General features: G+C 47.4%; 1 protein-coding gene across 7 annotated transcripts in view; it reads left to right on the top strand.

Moving 5' to 3' along the window:
* Positions 1-15,592, top strand: part of LOC115141220 (MAP7 domain-containing protein 1-like) — a 77,978-nt gene extending 62,386 nt beyond the window's left edge. For 6 of the 7 annotated variants that reach the window (XR_010458473.1, XR_010458474.1, XR_010458476.1 and 3 more), the window contains 8 exons: positions 971-1,151; positions 6,018-6,122; positions 7,868-7,918; positions 8,012-8,072; positions 9,781-9,853; positions 10,899-11,134; positions 11,474-12,674; positions 14,394-15,592. Coding sequence is in view for 1 of the 7 variants with exons in the window: in XM_029679956.2 (XP_029535816.2) it covers positions 971-1,151; positions 6,018-6,122; positions 7,868-7,918; positions 8,012-8,072; positions 9,781-9,853; positions 10,899-11,134; positions 14,394-14,404 (718 nt within the window). In the remaining 6 variants the exon portion in view is untranslated. The remainder of the gene's footprint in view (positions 1-970; positions 1,152-6,017; positions 6,123-7,867; positions 7,919-8,011; positions 8,073-9,780; positions 9,854-10,898; positions 11,135-11,473; positions 12,675-14,393) is intronic. The other variant, XM_029679956.2, reaches the window with a different exon arrangement.
* Positions 15,593-15,800: the final 208 nt, after the last annotated feature.

Here is a 15,800-nt window from a genome sequence, read left to right on the forward strand (position 1 = left end):
TTCTCCCCAGTCTGAGGCCCTGAGCACTCTGGAGCAGTTTTTCATTAAGGACCTCTCTGTACTTTGCTCCGTTTATCTTTCCCTTGATCCTGACTAGTCTCCCATTCCTTGCCGCTGAAAGACATCCCCACAGCATCATGCTGCCACCGCCATGCTTCACCGTAGGGATGGTGCCAGGTTTCCTCCAGATGTGACACTGCCATTCAGGCCAAAGAGTTCAATCTTGGTTTCATCAGACCGGAGAGTCTTTAGGTGCCTGTTGGCAAACTCCAAGCGAGCTGTCATGTGCCATTTACTGAGGAGTGGCTTCCGTTTGGCCACTCTACCATAAAGGCCTGATTGGTGGACTGCTGCAGAGATGGTTGTCCTTCTGGAAGGTCCTCCCATCTCCACAGAGGAACTCTATAGCTCTGTCAGAGTGATCATTGGGTTCTTGGTCACCTCCCTGACCAAGGCCCTTCTCCCCGATTGCTCAGTTTGGCCGGGCGGCCAACTCTAGGAAGAGTGTTGGTGGTTTCAAACTTCTTATGGAGGCCACTGTGTTCTTGGGGACCTTCAATGCTGCAGAAATGTTTTGGTGCCCTTCCCCAGATCTGTGCCTCGACACAATCCTGTCTCAGAGCTCTACAGACAATTCATTCAACCTCATGGCTTGGTTTTAGCTCTGACATGCACTGCCAACTGTGGGACCTTATATAGACAGGTGTGTGCCTTTCCCCCCCCCCCCAATTTTTTTTGTTTTGTTTTTTGAATAAGGCTGTAACATAACAAAATGTGGAAAAAGTCAAGGGGTCTGAATACTTTCCGAAGGCACTGTACATTGGGTAAATGAGCCTATGTTTTGATTGGTATAGTGGTTGTCGATATATAATAGGTTGTATTGCTCGCTATACTCATGGCGACATAGCGAAAGTGGGGAAGAGACTGCATTATAGGTAAGATTGCTAAATGTTTGTCATCCTTTGCTCAGGGTCCTGCGAGAGGAGCGTAAGCTGCGGGAGGCGGAGGAGAGCAAGCGCAGAGAGGAGGAAGCGCGCCTCATGGCTGAGGAGCAGCGCCTGAGAGACGAGGCCCAGCGTGTGGATGAGGAGAAGGAAGCGCAGGAGAGAGCCAGGGCAGAACAGGAGGAGAATGAGCGCCTACAGAAACAGGTGAACAAGCACCCCAACTGCCAGCAGACAGAGGGAGCTAGTCTACACACACAGAGGGGGGTTGTCTACACACACAGAGGGGGTAGTCTACACACACAGAGGGGGCTAGTCTACACACACAGAGGGGGCTAGTCTACACACACAGAGGGGGCTAGTCTACACACACAGAGGGGGTAGTCTACACACACAGAGGGGGTAGTCTACACACACAGAGGGGGCTAGTCTACACACACAGAGGGGGTAGTCTACACACACAGAGGGGGCTAGTCTACACACACAGAGGGGGCTAGTCTACACACACAGAGGGGGTAGTCTACACACACAGAGGGGGCTAGTCTACACACACAGAGGGGGCTAGTCTACACACACAGAGGGGGTAGTCTACACACACAGAGGGGGTAGTCTACACACACAGAGGGGGCTAGTCTACACACACAGAGGGGGTAGTCTACACACACAGAGGGGGTAGTCTACACACACAGAGGGGGCTAGTCTACACACACACAGAGGGGGCTAGTCTACACACACAGAGGGGGTAGTCTACACACACAGAGGGGGTAGTCTACACACACAGAGGGAGCTAGTCTACACACACAGAGGGGGGCTAGTCTACACACACAGAGGGGGGCTAGTCTACACACACAGAGGGAGCTAGTCTACACACACAGAGGGAGCTAGTCTACACACACAGAGGGAGCTAGTCTACACACACAGGGGGGCTAGTCTACACACACAGAGGAGCTATTCTACACACACAGAGGGAGCTAGTCTACACACACATAGGGGGTAGTCTACACACACAGAGGAGCTAGTCTACACACACAGAGGGAGCTAGTCTACACACACAGAGGGGGGTAGTCTACACACACAGAGCTAGATAGTCTACACACACAGAGGGGACTAGGCTACACACACAGAGGGGACTAGGCTACACACACAGAGGGGGCTAGTCTACACACACAGAGGGGGCTAGTCTACACACACAGAGGGGGGTAGTCCACACACACAGAGGGGCCTAGTCCACACACACAGAGGGAGCTAGTCCACACACACAGAGGGGCCTAGTCCACACACACAGAGGGGCCTAGTCCACACACAGAGGGGCCTAGTCCACACACACAGAGAGGGGCCTAGTCCACACACACAGAGGGAGCTAGTCTACACACACAGAGGGAGCTAGTCTACACACACAGGGGGGGGCTAGTCTACACACACAGAGGGAGCTATTCTACACACACAGAGGGAGCTAGTCTACACACACATAGGGGGGTAGTCTACACACACAGAGGGAGCTAGTCTACACACACAGAGGGAGCTAGTCTACACACACAGAGGGGGGTAGTCTACACACACAGAGGTAGATAGTCTACACACACAGAGGGGACTAGGCTACACACACAGAGGGGACTAGGCTACACACACAGAGGGGGCTAGTCTACACACACAGAGGGGGCTAGTCTACACACACAGAGGGGGGTAGTCCACACACACAGAGGGGCCTAGTCCACACACACAGAGGGAGCTAGTCCACACACACAGAGGGGCCTAGTCCACACACACAGAGGGGCCTAGTCCACACACAGAGGGGCCTAGTCCACACACACAGAGAGGGGCCTAGTCCACACACACAGAGGGAGCTAGTCCACACACACAGAGGGGCCTAGTCCACACACACAGAGGGGCCTAGTCCACACACACAGAGGGGCCTAGTCCACACACACAGAGAGGGGCCTAGTCCACACACACACAGAGGGGCCTAGTCCACACACACAGAGGGGGAGGCTAGTCTACACACACAGAGGGCGGTAGTCTACACACACAGAGGGGGGCTAGTCTACACACACACAGAGGGGGCTAGTCTACACACACAGAGGGGGGTAGTCTACACACACAGAGGGGGGGCTAGTCTACACACAGAGGGAGCTAGTCTACACACACAGAGGGGAGGGGGCTAGTCTACACACACAGAGGGAGCTATTCTACACACACAGAGGGAGCTAGTCTACACCTACATAGGGGGGTAGTCTACACACACAGAGGGAGCTAGTCTACACACACAGAGGGAGCTAGTCTACACACACAGAGGGTGGTAGTCTACACACACAGAGGTAGATAGTCTACACACACAGAGGGGACTAGGCTACACACACAGAGGGGACTAGGCTACACACACAGAGGGGACTAGGCTACACACACAGAGGGGACTAGGCTACACACACAGAGGGGGCTAGTCTACACACACAGAGGGGGCTAGTCTACACACACAGAGGGGGGTAGTCCACACACACAGAGGGGCCTAGTCCACACACACAGAGGGAGCTAGTCCACACACACAGAGGGGCCTAGTCCACACACACAGAGGGGCCTAGTCCACACACACAGAGGGGCCTAGTCCACACACACAGAGAGGGGCCTAGTCCACACACACAGAGGGAGCTAGTCCTCACACACAGAGGGGCCTAGTCCACACACACAGAGGGGCCTAGTCCACACACACAGAGTGGCCTATCCACACACACAGAGGGGCCTAGTCCACACACACAGAGAGGGGCCTAGTCCACACACACAGAGAGGGGCCTAGTCCACACACACAGAGGGGGGGGCTAGTCTACACACACAGAGGGGGTAGTCTACACACACAGAGGGGGTAGTCTACACACACAGAGGGGGGCTAGTCTACACACACACAGAGGGGGCTAGTCTACACACACAGAGGGGGTAGTCTACACACACAGAGGGGGGGCTAGTCTACACACACACAGAGGGAGCTAGTCTACACACACAGAGGGAGCTAGTCTACACACACAGAGGGAGCTAGTCTACACACACAGGGGGGGGGGGGCTAGTCTACACACACAGAGGGAGCTATTCTACACACACAGAGGGAGCTAGTCTACACACACAGAGGGGGGTAGTCTACACACACAGAGGGAGCTAGTCTACACACACAGAGGGAGCTAGTCCACACACAGAGGGGCCTAGTCCACACACAGAGGGGCCTAGTCCACACACACAGAGAGGGGGCTAGTCTACACACACAGAGAGAGCTATTCTACACACACAGAGGGAACTATTCTACACACACAGAGGGAGCTAGTCTACACACACAGAGGGGGTAGTCTACACACACAGAGGGAGATAGTCTACACACACAGAGGGAGCTAGTCCACACACAGAGGGGCCTAGTCCACACACAGAGGGGCCTAGTCCACACACACAGAGAGGGGCCTAGTCCACACACACAGAGGGAGCTAGTCCACACACACAGAGGGGCCTAGTCCACACACACACAGAGGGGCCTAGTCCACACACAGAGGGGCCTAGTCCACACACACAGAGAGGGGCCTAGTCCACACACACAGAGAGGGGCCTAGTCCACACACACAGAGAGGGGCCTAGTCCACACACACAGGGGGGGCTAGCTAGTCCACACACACAGAGGGGGCTGGTCTACACACACACCAAGGGGGTTGGTCTACACACACACAAAGGGGGTTGGTCTACACACACACCGAGGGGGCTGGTGTACACACACAGAGGGGGCTGGACTACACACACAGAGGGGGCTGGTCTACACACACAGAGGGGGCTGGACTACACACACAGAGGGGGCTGGTCTACACACACAGAGGGGGCTCGTCTACACACACAGAGGGTGCTGTGTCTGTCCATTTTTCTGTCCGTATGTCCGTCTGCTTTTCTTATTGTCCACCTGCTTTGTGACAGAGAGCCTTCTGTAACCCTGTCTGTATTTAACACCCTCTCTGTCCCATATCACTACTTTAGCCAAGTTTGTCATCTACCTGACCTCATTTGATAAGGCATATCTCATAACCAACCTTGTTTCGTATATTTGTCCAAATCACTTTCAACCAATGTGATTTGTCGTTAGCATGAGTCAATATTTTCCTAATGGCTACAGACATTGACATTAATGCACATTGAATTACTCCTTTCGCTTTTTGGAGATCAGCACAAAAGGCCTGAGTCTGTTTGACACACTGTCGACTTCCTGTATTTACCAATGGTTTTACCGCTGTTGCTCAGGAGCAGTCGAGGTCCAGGATCCCGAGGAACAGATGTCAGTCAGTTAGCCGGAAAACACTGTGATTCACAGAAGTGTTTGTTTGCAGTGTCAACATAGACTGTGTGATAGGAGATAGGAGCTGCCCCTGGGTTTGTGTGGTTTCTGTCCCTGTCTAAGTGCTTGTTTTCTCTGGCTGGCGACCCTATGATACCGTCTAGTGCGTTGTCAGTGAAGTGTCTTTCGTAGCTTCAATAATGATGTATTTTAAACATACAGTAGCCTAGAAAGGGTATTGTGTTCAATGACAGGTGTAATACAATGACAAAATTCTCACAATGTTGAAAGTGTTCACTTCTGCTACTACAAAAAGATAGTATTTCCTGTAGTTTTATACAGTCCACTTTCTCCCTCAGGATAACGTATATACAACAACACTATTGGTGGTAGTAACATGTTATTAGCATTGTAAAATCCATAGAATTAAATGGAACACTAGAATGGACGTTGGCATCCCAGCGGTGTGGCTAAAAGGGTTGCCACCTTGGTCAGTAATATAATGTATCTCTATGGTAACCCTTACGGATTTCCCATGAATCTCACATGTGATCCCATGTGAAGTGTTCCAAAAAAAAACATGTTCATGTGATCTTATTGTGCAGCTTATGTGATAACATGTGACAACCTGTAAAGCAACGTGTGATAACATGAAACCACACACGCGTGTAAACATGTTGACCACGTGTAAAAGTGTTCCAAAAACACATGGGAAATGTATTTTTTATTTTTATTTTTCTCTGTAAGGGAAGAGCATACCACATTGTAATCTGTATGCTTTCCAGAGAGAGGAGGCTGAGGCTAAGGCCAAGGAGGAGGCCGAGAAACAGCGCCTGGACAGAGAGAAACACTTCCTGAAGGAGGAGCAGGAGAGGCTGGAGAGGAAGAAGGTAAGACAAGATCCATGCGTTCATTCTACTACATGAGTATACCCCGCCAGCGTCCTCTCTACCCTGGTATCCATATCTGTGCTGTGTAGCCAACTCCTATTTAATTGCAGCCATTGTCATACCAAAGGAGTTGGCAAGACAGCACAAGCAGACTGTTTCTGCGCTATTGCCATCTCCTTATGGAATTGTCATGCCAAACAGACTGGCAAACTACTGTGTTTCTTCTGTGTTGCCTGTACTGTACATCTTCCAAAAGTACAGAGTGAAATGTTTAGTGTACATTACAGTAAGCTCCCACGGGGCCTTATTCATTCAAAACGGTTATTATTGCGGGATCAGTCAAAAAATAACATTGTTCTAGTAGCAACAGGAAAGCATGCTTGATTTTGGCTTCTAATTACGTGTATTTTTGTTTCACTCTTTAGACCAGGATTTGTTGAAGATAATATCAACTTTCCCTGGCTACTTGTTTTGATTTAATAGGGCTTACAGTCTCTATTTGTGTGAGCGGAAGACTATATACTAGGTCCAAGACCCCAGGCTAGATATTAACAGTAATGATGGAGAGTGAGTCCTAACTGGCCCCGTTCAGTATGCAGCCCAGGATTTTGTGTTCTGCCCTCACCTGGTGTACCACCCGCAGTCACACCATGCTGCAACCTGCTAAGTCTGCTCTCTCTCCCTCTTGCTCTTTCTTTCGCTCTTACTCACCCTCTCTTTTTTCCTTCCTGTCTGTCTCTTGTCCTCCGTCATCCCTCGCTCTCCCATTCTCCCTTCATTATTTCTCTACCCCTCTCTCTTTCTGTCTGTTTCTCTCCCTCTCCCTCTTTCTTTCCCTTCTCTCTCTCTCTCTCTCTCTCTCTCTCTCCCTCTCTCTCTTTCCCTCTCTCCCTTCTCTCTCTCTCTCTTTTCCCCTCTCCCTTCTCTCTCTCTCTCTCTCTCTCTCTCTCTCTTTCACTCTCTCCTCCATCTTTTTTTCCCATCTCTTATCTGAGGCTGCCAGCCCATGCAGCTCAGCTGGCCAAAGCAGCTCCACATTGTGTGTTGAGCCAGGCTCTAGTGGTATTACTGCACAAGAACAGTATGTCCTCTACCCAAACCCCTGCTTAGTCACACGCCTCTGCACACTGCTCCACAGCTGCTGTTACATACCTGACTGAGTATGGATTCTGTGTTCTGTGGAAGCTCGCTCACACACGCATGAATGCATGGACGCGCACCGACGCACACACACCAGCGGAGGCTGCTGAGGGGAGGACGGCTCATAATAATGGCTGGAACGGAACACGTGGAATGGCATCAAACACATGGAAACCAAGTGTTTTATGTATTTTATACCGTTCCACTAATTGCGCTTCAGCCATTACCACGAGCCCTTCCTCCCCAATTAAGGTGCCACCAACCTCCTGTGACACACACACGGACCACCGAACTCTCCACTTTACCAATAGCACGTATTACGTCCCCGCATCTGGCATATCTGTATGTTTTACTTGATTTATGGCAGGTAGCTCTTCCCTTAGCATCATGGTTATCTTGTACCAGGTAGGATTTGGGTGTTGTTTTTTGGGTGCTGTTCGGTGCCAACAAGGAGTCCATTGTGTTTAAGTTACTGCACATTTACTGTGTTACTCTGTGATTCAACCCATGGGGACTGAGTACTTCATCTGCATCCTCCACCTTGTTAACATTCTCAGTGTATTCCCTCTCTCTGACCATTGTCATCTTTGTGCCTTCTTCCTTAGCGTCTCGAGCAGATCATGAAGAGGACACGCAGGACAGACGGAGGGGAAAAGGTACTTTTGTTGAAAAGGCACAATGGCAATGCCTTTGCAACATTGGCTCAATTTAAAATGCATGTAACACGTGATAATCTTATCTCTCTATAGAAAGACACCAAGTCCCCACCTCCCTCCCAAGTCAATGGCAAAGAGGCCAAGAGCAACAAAGGTAAGCAGAAAATGAAATGCAGCGTAAACCGGCGTCCATCTTTGGTCATTATATTGCTCTTGTGTTCAGGAAATTGACGTTTGGACTCGGAGTCAAACAATTTGCCTCAATTAATCCTGAAAGGAAATGTATTCATTTAGATTCATTCATCGATGATATCTGGGGGGAACGGATTCAAACATCAGTATGCTGTGTCCCTGGTCCTTTTCCAGCCTGTGTTTCACTGCCACATTAATGGAGAAGTTCAGCTCTACATTACTGACTGGTTTAATAAACAAATTAAATCCCACTGGGCACAGACGTCAATTCAACGTCTATTCCACGTTCGTTCAACGTTGATTCAACCAGTGTGTGCCCAATGGGATCATTTGGCTTCTTTGATTGGATGGTTGTATCAGTCTTTAATGATAACTTTGACATTTGTTCACTCAAAATAAAAATCCAAATCCCCATTGCCTACATTGCCAAATTCCAAGTTACACACCCATAATTTAAAGTAGGATTTAGCTGACTGTGTGTTTATGTTTAGGCCCGATATATAGGATTAAAAGAAGTAGCTCACTGATCTATTCTCTACCTCTTCCTATATAATAGGAATCTTATTGATTTAGAATGGAGGGACTGAACTTCTACTTTTCACCCCTACAGCTTAGCTTCAGTACTTTGTCAAGTCAAGTTCATCTAAGCCAATTGTAGGTACTAAAATACCCGTTTCGTAAGAGCTCGCAAACAGTAAAACAATATAAACATACATGTTGAACATGCAGAGTCAGAAACAGCACAATTATCTCATTAGACCAGGCTAAAAGCACAAATGAAATAAATATGTAGTGCTGCTCGTGAAGTGCTGTAGTTCCGGACAAAATGGAATAAAAGGGTCCGTGAACAGTCCCTGTCCTCCCTCCTGCTATTTAGAATGTTTTGTCTTTGGTTTCATCGCCGTCTGCATTGTGTTCCCTTTTCATATGAAAACTATTTAATACTATTGTTAGCATCCCAGCCCCACTACTTTCATTTAGGACAGTATAACCCATGCGTGTGCTTATTGTTTGCAGTCCAAACCCAGTCTGGGGGCTTTTCCGTTTCTGGGAATATCTCATGGCAGTGCAGGGTAAATGGACCCCTCGCCACATTTAGCCGGTCAATTTAATTCCGTCTTATACTATCTTTATTGTCGCGGCAGGGACAGTCACTGTGCAGCCAGGTGTACATAAGACACAATAAATACAGTGTTCACACGACAAAGACACACACATATCACTCCTACTTATACAATCCCCATCCCCATTTGACCACACACACACACAACATTTTCCGATGAGAAGGATGAGTAGGAAATGGGGATAGGGGATTTGAATACATGTGGCCAGGATTCCAGTATGGTGGAAACCATTATTGGAGGCACTGATGTGGTGGGGAGTCCAGGCAAGTTGTGTGACGCTGCTCCTCTTCAATCAGGCCTTTGGACACACTCACACAAACTCACACGTGCGCACACGCACCCACATGCTCAAATACGGACGCACCAATACACACACACACACACACACACACACACAGCCCAAGGATGTAATCATGAATCCAGCACTGGTTGGATCCATCCTGCATATTGTCATAGCACTGTCTGTGCTTGCTTCAGGGTGGCCCTGCGAACTGTGTGTGCTTGCACGTGTGTGTGTTTTACAGTGGATTTTATTTGTTTCCGCAGCCTCTGCTGACTACCAGCCAAGCCCAGAGATCAACAAGAATACAGAGAACGACCATAGTGGTTTGAGAGACAGGTAAGGCTCAAAAACCGTGTCCTCTATTTCCTCTTGTCCAAAATATCTGTTAGAAATGTAAAATAGCAAGACCACCATATTACAAGACCACCATGCGTGCTAGAAAACAAGCAAACCAGAAAACAACAGTATATATATATTTTTCATCTTTATTTAACCAGGTAGGCCAGCTGAGAACAAGTTATCATTTACAACTGCGACCTGTCCAAGATAAAACAAAGCAGTGCGACAGAAACAACAACACAGAGTTACACATAAACAAACGTGCTGTCAATAACACATTAGAAAAATCTATATACAGTGTGTGCAAATGTAGTAAGATTAGGGAGGTAAGGCAATAAATAGGCCATAGTGGCGAAATAATTACAATGTATCATTAGCACTGGAGTGATAGATCTGCAGATGATGATGTGCAAGTAGAGATACTGGGGTGCAAAATAGCAAAAATAAATAACAATATTGGGATGAGGTAGTTGGGTGGGCTATTTACAGATGGGCTGTGTACAGGTGCAGTGATCAGGTAAGCTGCTCTGACAGCTGATGCTTAAAGTTAGAGAGGGAGATATAAAACTCCAGCTTCAGTGATTTTTGCAGAGAACTGGAAGGAAAGTTGTCCAAAGGAGGAGTTGGCCAGTGAAATATACCTGCTGGAGCGCGTGCTACGGGTGGCTTTCTAACCAAGACCTGTACCGATTTGTATAGTTTCAATCCGCAAAAGAAAACAGTCTCTATACATAGGCTTTCAGTATAAAAATAGAGATTGTTTATTTATCTATTGAAATATGTTTTTTGTTCGAGGGGTAGTGTAATATAAGGTTTGATGTCTTCAGTTAGCCACTGAGGGCAGACCAGGGTTGTATTCAGTGATGTGAAACGTTATGAATGTTGCTGTCATCGTTCTATCTATCTGACAATCATTTCTGTTCTATGTTATAGCTACAGTATAATGTTACATCTTCCTGAACAGGCCCGAGGGGAAAATCTGCAACTGAACCACTTGGGGCCATAGTCCTTTTGTCTGTAACCATGTTTCATCCTCCCACAGCTCCACGGTCCATGTGGTCAACGGTGTCCAGCCTGCCAGACACGAGAATGGCCTGTCTAGCAAGGGGGACACCGCACACTTTGAGGAGGTCATCCAGCTAGCCAATCAAGGCAACAGCAGCAACGGGGGGAGAGAGAAATCAGAGAGTGACATGCCCACTGAACCAATCCTGGCCTTTGAAAGTGATGAGCCCTTCCTGAAAAAAGTGGGCCCCATGAAGCCTCAGCATGTCGCAGGTACATAGACAGAGAGAGAGGGAACTCCAAGGGCCAGTTTCCTGGACACCGATTATGCTTAGTCTTGGACTAAAATGCATTTGAATAGAGAATCTCCATTGAACATGCTTTTCAGTCTAAGACTAGGCTTAATCTGTGTCTTGGAAACCGCCCTGAAATGACATCATAACCTAATAATATTGTATCAGCTGTGCCAATATTTCCAGGGATTCAAGCAAGGAATCTTATCCGAGTATCCTCAACCCCTGACAGTGTTCTTAACTATAGATTAAGCTGTGGTTCAAATACAGCAGTAATAATGGTCTCGCATCTGCTCTGGTGATTGACTTTTCACATTAGGGCCAGGGTTCACAACGTGCCATAAAGAGGCGCCATGGGTTCGTAGTGTTGTCCTTGGCAACGAAGACCCGTCCAACTGAGCCGGTCGGTTTAGTGTCGTCTTAGATGCAAGTCGTCACCCGTGCGTACGTGAGTGTCCCTGGGGAAAGAGAGGGGGAGAGAAAGGGAGGTACAGTGGGGAGAACAAGTATTTGATACACTGCCGATTTTGCAGGTTTTCCCACTTACAAATCATGTAGCGGTCTGTAATTTTTATCTTCAACTGTGAGAGATGGAATCTAAAACAAAAATCCAGAAAATCACATTGTATGATGTTTAAGTAATTAATATGCATTTTATTGCATGACATAAGTATTTGATACATCAGAAAAGCAAACTTAATATTTGGTACAGAAACCTTTGTTTGCAATTACAGAGATCATATGTGTCCTGTAGTTCTTGACCAGGTTTACACACACTGCAGCAGGGATTTTAGCCCACTCCTCCATACAGACCTTCTCCAGATCCTTCAGGTTTCGGGGCTGTCGCTGGGCAATACGAACTTTCAGCTCCCTCCAAAGATTTTCTATTGGCTTCAGGTCTGGAGACTGGCTAGGCCACTCCAGGACATTGAGATGCTTCTTACGGAGCCTCTCCTTAGTTGCCCTGGCTGTGTGTTTCGGGTCGTTGTCATGCTGGAAGACCCAGCCACGACCCATCTTCAATGCTCTTACTGAGGGAAGGAGGTTGTTGGCCAAGATCTCGCGATACATAACCCCATCCATCCTCCCCTCAATACGGTGCAGTCGTCCTGTCCCCTTTGCTGAAAAGCATCCCCAAAGAATGATGTTTCCACCTCCATGCTTCACGGTTGGGATGGTGTTCTTGGGGTTGTACTCATCCTTCTTCCTCCAAACACGGCGAGTGGAGTTTAGACCAAAAAGCTCTATTTTTGTCTCATCAGACCACATGATCTTCTCCCATTCCTCCTCTGGATCATCCAGATGGTCATTGGCAAACTTCAGATGGGCCTGGACATGCGCTGGCTTGAGCAGGGGGACCTTGCATGCACTGCAGGATTTTAATCAATGATGGCGTAGTGTGTTACTAATGGTTTTCTTTGAGACTGTGGTCCCAGCTCTCTTCAGGTCATTGACCAGGTCCTGCCGTGTAGTTCTGGGCTGATCCCTCACCTTCCTCATGATCATTGATGCCCCACAAGGTGAGATCTTGCACGGAGCCCCAGACTGAGGGTGATTGACCGTCATCTTGCACTTCTTCCATTTTCTAATAATTGCACCAACAGTTGTTGCCTTCTCACCAAGCTGCTTGCCTATTGTCCTGTAGCCCATCCCAGCCTTGTGCAGGTCTACAATTTTATCCCTGATGTCCTTACACAGCTCGCTGGTCTTGGCCATTTTGGAGAGGTTGGAGTCTGTTTGATTGAGTGTGTGGACAGGTGTATTTTATTCAGGTAATGAGTGGAGAACAGGAGGGCTTCTTAAAGAAAAACTAACAAGTCTGTGAGAGACGGAATTCTTGCTGGTTGGTAGGTGATCAAGTACTTATATCATGCAATAAAATGCAAATTAATTACTTAAAATTCATACAATGTGATTTTCTGGATTTTTGTTTTAGATTCCGTCTCTCACAGTTGAAGTGTACCTATGATAAATATTACAGACCTCTACATGCTTTGTAAGTAGGAACACCTGCAAAACCGGCAGTGTATCAAATACTTGTTCTCCCCACTATAGAAGGTGGCAGGGGGAATCCTCCAGCCCCTAGAGTGCCTAAGGTGACACAGAGGGGCGGAGGGAGTGAGGTATCTTAATACCGACTGCTTTCACTCCCAGAGCTCCGGTCGCTAGGCTCAACACCCAGTGTCAAATTCCCTGAGTGTTGGGGAGCTAGCTAGCTGCCAGGAATGGAAACAGGACCCCGGCCCAGTTATGTACCCCCATCACCCTCACCCCCTCCCCACGGCGGGGTCAGTATTACTGCCCCTCGCCCCTCCCCCTAGGGCTTAGTCCCCACCTGTCAGCCTGCCAGCAGGTCATACATTATATCCAAAGCAAACAGAAGAGGGTCACCCAGCTGCAGCCAGACGAGCTCTGACAATATGACCCACTTTTATCAGAGTGAATTCACTCTGCCACTCACACTGCCTTCAAGTCACAGTCTTTCACAAGTTACCATCACATTTCTAATCTTCCCTGTCTGCATACCCCACACTCTCTTACTATGATGACTTGGAGGGGTTATTTGGTTTATGGCCATGGGGCTGGGGGTTTGTGACTGGAGAGATTAATATATCGACACTGATTGAATGTTATGATGTAGTTCCATAGATTGGGAATCGGGGACATGTTTATTTCTAAACATACCACCGGGGGCTAGTTCAAATGGCGATATTCGTGAGCTAGTGTGGTGGACCGTTTAGTTGCCTGACAGGTGCCTCTGTCAATCTATTGCTACTGTTAGCATCATATGTGTTTATCACACTCGTAGCGCCAGCTAGCTATCACTCACTCACATGATGGGCGACTGAATGGTCGTTGATGGTCCGTCATTAAAAGGAGTCAGGATTCTGCCTGAAGCCTCTGCTGTTTGGTTTGATTAGCCTCTTCATTTCCCTATAAAAACAAGCCTATAAAGCCTTATGGGTTCATGCCCTTTGTGACATGCACTCAGGACCTTTTAAAATGTAGTATTGTTGCCAGGTCAAGGCTTTATAAGCCTCGTCTTTAGCATGGACAGTGAGGGTGGGTCCTCCTCACACATTTACAAATGCTCAAATTGGCGACCATTTTGGCTCACCATTCAGATGGCGCATTCAATGGACACCATTTAGGATCTCTGGTGTTTTTTCTTGTTGTGTGGTGTACCACTGTGTTGAAACTGACCCTCATCTTGTCCTCTCCGTTTATTATCTCTCCAGAGGTCCTGTGAGGTGTGCCACTCACAAAGGCGATTCTTAGGCCCCCCCCCCCCGCACCTTCCCGAATCCAGCCTCCACTCGTACGGGTAGAGGGCCCCCCTCTTCCCGAAGGTGCACATCCCCAATGACCTGTGCCAAACCAATCACAGACTGCTTTCTAGGCCCAAAAAAGCATAAACTTTCCCTGGGAAAAGGGCAGAAGAAGATGAAGAAGAAGCAACAACTCTGCATTCTGCAAAAAAGACACAAGCAAAACACAAAAACAGGATATGACGTCATCGCCACCCGACAGGGTGCATCAGTGTTACCATTTGTAGATGGTAGAAGATATTGCGGCATCAATTCTTCCACAGCAGTATCATCCATGGTAGATTTCAGTAGCCCTGGGGGGTAAAAAAAAAATACACATTTGACACAAATGAGTAATTGTTGATATTATTATGCTGACGAGTTGAAAGAGAAGTGAGTTGGCTTTTTGTTTCTAATGTTTAGTTTATTTAAGAGAAATGTAAGGACTGGGTACAGTTGTATGTGAATAATGTAAATGAAAACGTGTGAGTTGGACTAAATGAGGGAGGGGTCTGTGGAATAAATTGTGTGTGAATTTATGAAAGGAATCACAATGTTTACTTAACTCCTGCCTTTCAAGGTTTTCCCAGTAACTAATATGTATTGGAAACGTAATGATATGGTCTCTATAAACATATTTGTAAATGTTCTGTAAATGGAGCTACACTGCAAATAGAATGTCTCCAAAATACCGAAGAAGACGTTTGACAACGTTTTGACAATGTAAGAATTACATTGTTGCAGCACAGCGTCAGTTGTCTCCAAGGAGCGCTATAGAAATGAACAAGGGATCAGTTGAATGAAAAACAGCACACACATGGGTACTCCAGATTCAGGATTGGTAAACCTTGGGTCAAATCAGTGACCCATTCAGTTTAATCAGTGTTGAAACAGAATGTACACAAGGGCATCCCATCCCACCATTTTAAAAATCAGTGCAGTTTAGTTTTTTTTCTCAACCTGAGCAAGAAGCATGATATGCTGCCACCTCCCATCGAAATTCCACAGATTCTAATGTGTTTGAAAATGAAATGCTGGTGTGTGTATATCTTATAAATACATTTTGTTGTGTATTGAAGGGTCAGAGGGAGTATCGGGAGTCTTATTAAAGAGAACATTGTTGTCCAGTAGTCTGTGGTTTAGCTTTCCTTTGTTTTTTTCTTGTCTTTTGTATATATTCTGTCCAAAATCTGGATGGATGAGATTTGGAATGACACTCGAAACCAGCAAAAATACGACCAAGAAAACACTATTGTTACAAAACGGGCGAGACTGAAAAGACAGACACACTGTAGACTATGTTGAGGTTGAATGTGCTCATTGATTCTTTGAATGTCT

This window comes from Oncorhynchus nerka, linkage group LG14 (genome assembly GCF_034236695.1).
Source record: "Oncorhynchus nerka isolate Pitt River linkage group LG14, Oner_Uvic_2.0, whole genome shotgun sequence".
NCBI classification, from domain to species: Eukaryota; Metazoa; Chordata; class Actinopteri; order Salmoniformes; family Salmonidae; genus Oncorhynchus; species Oncorhynchus nerka.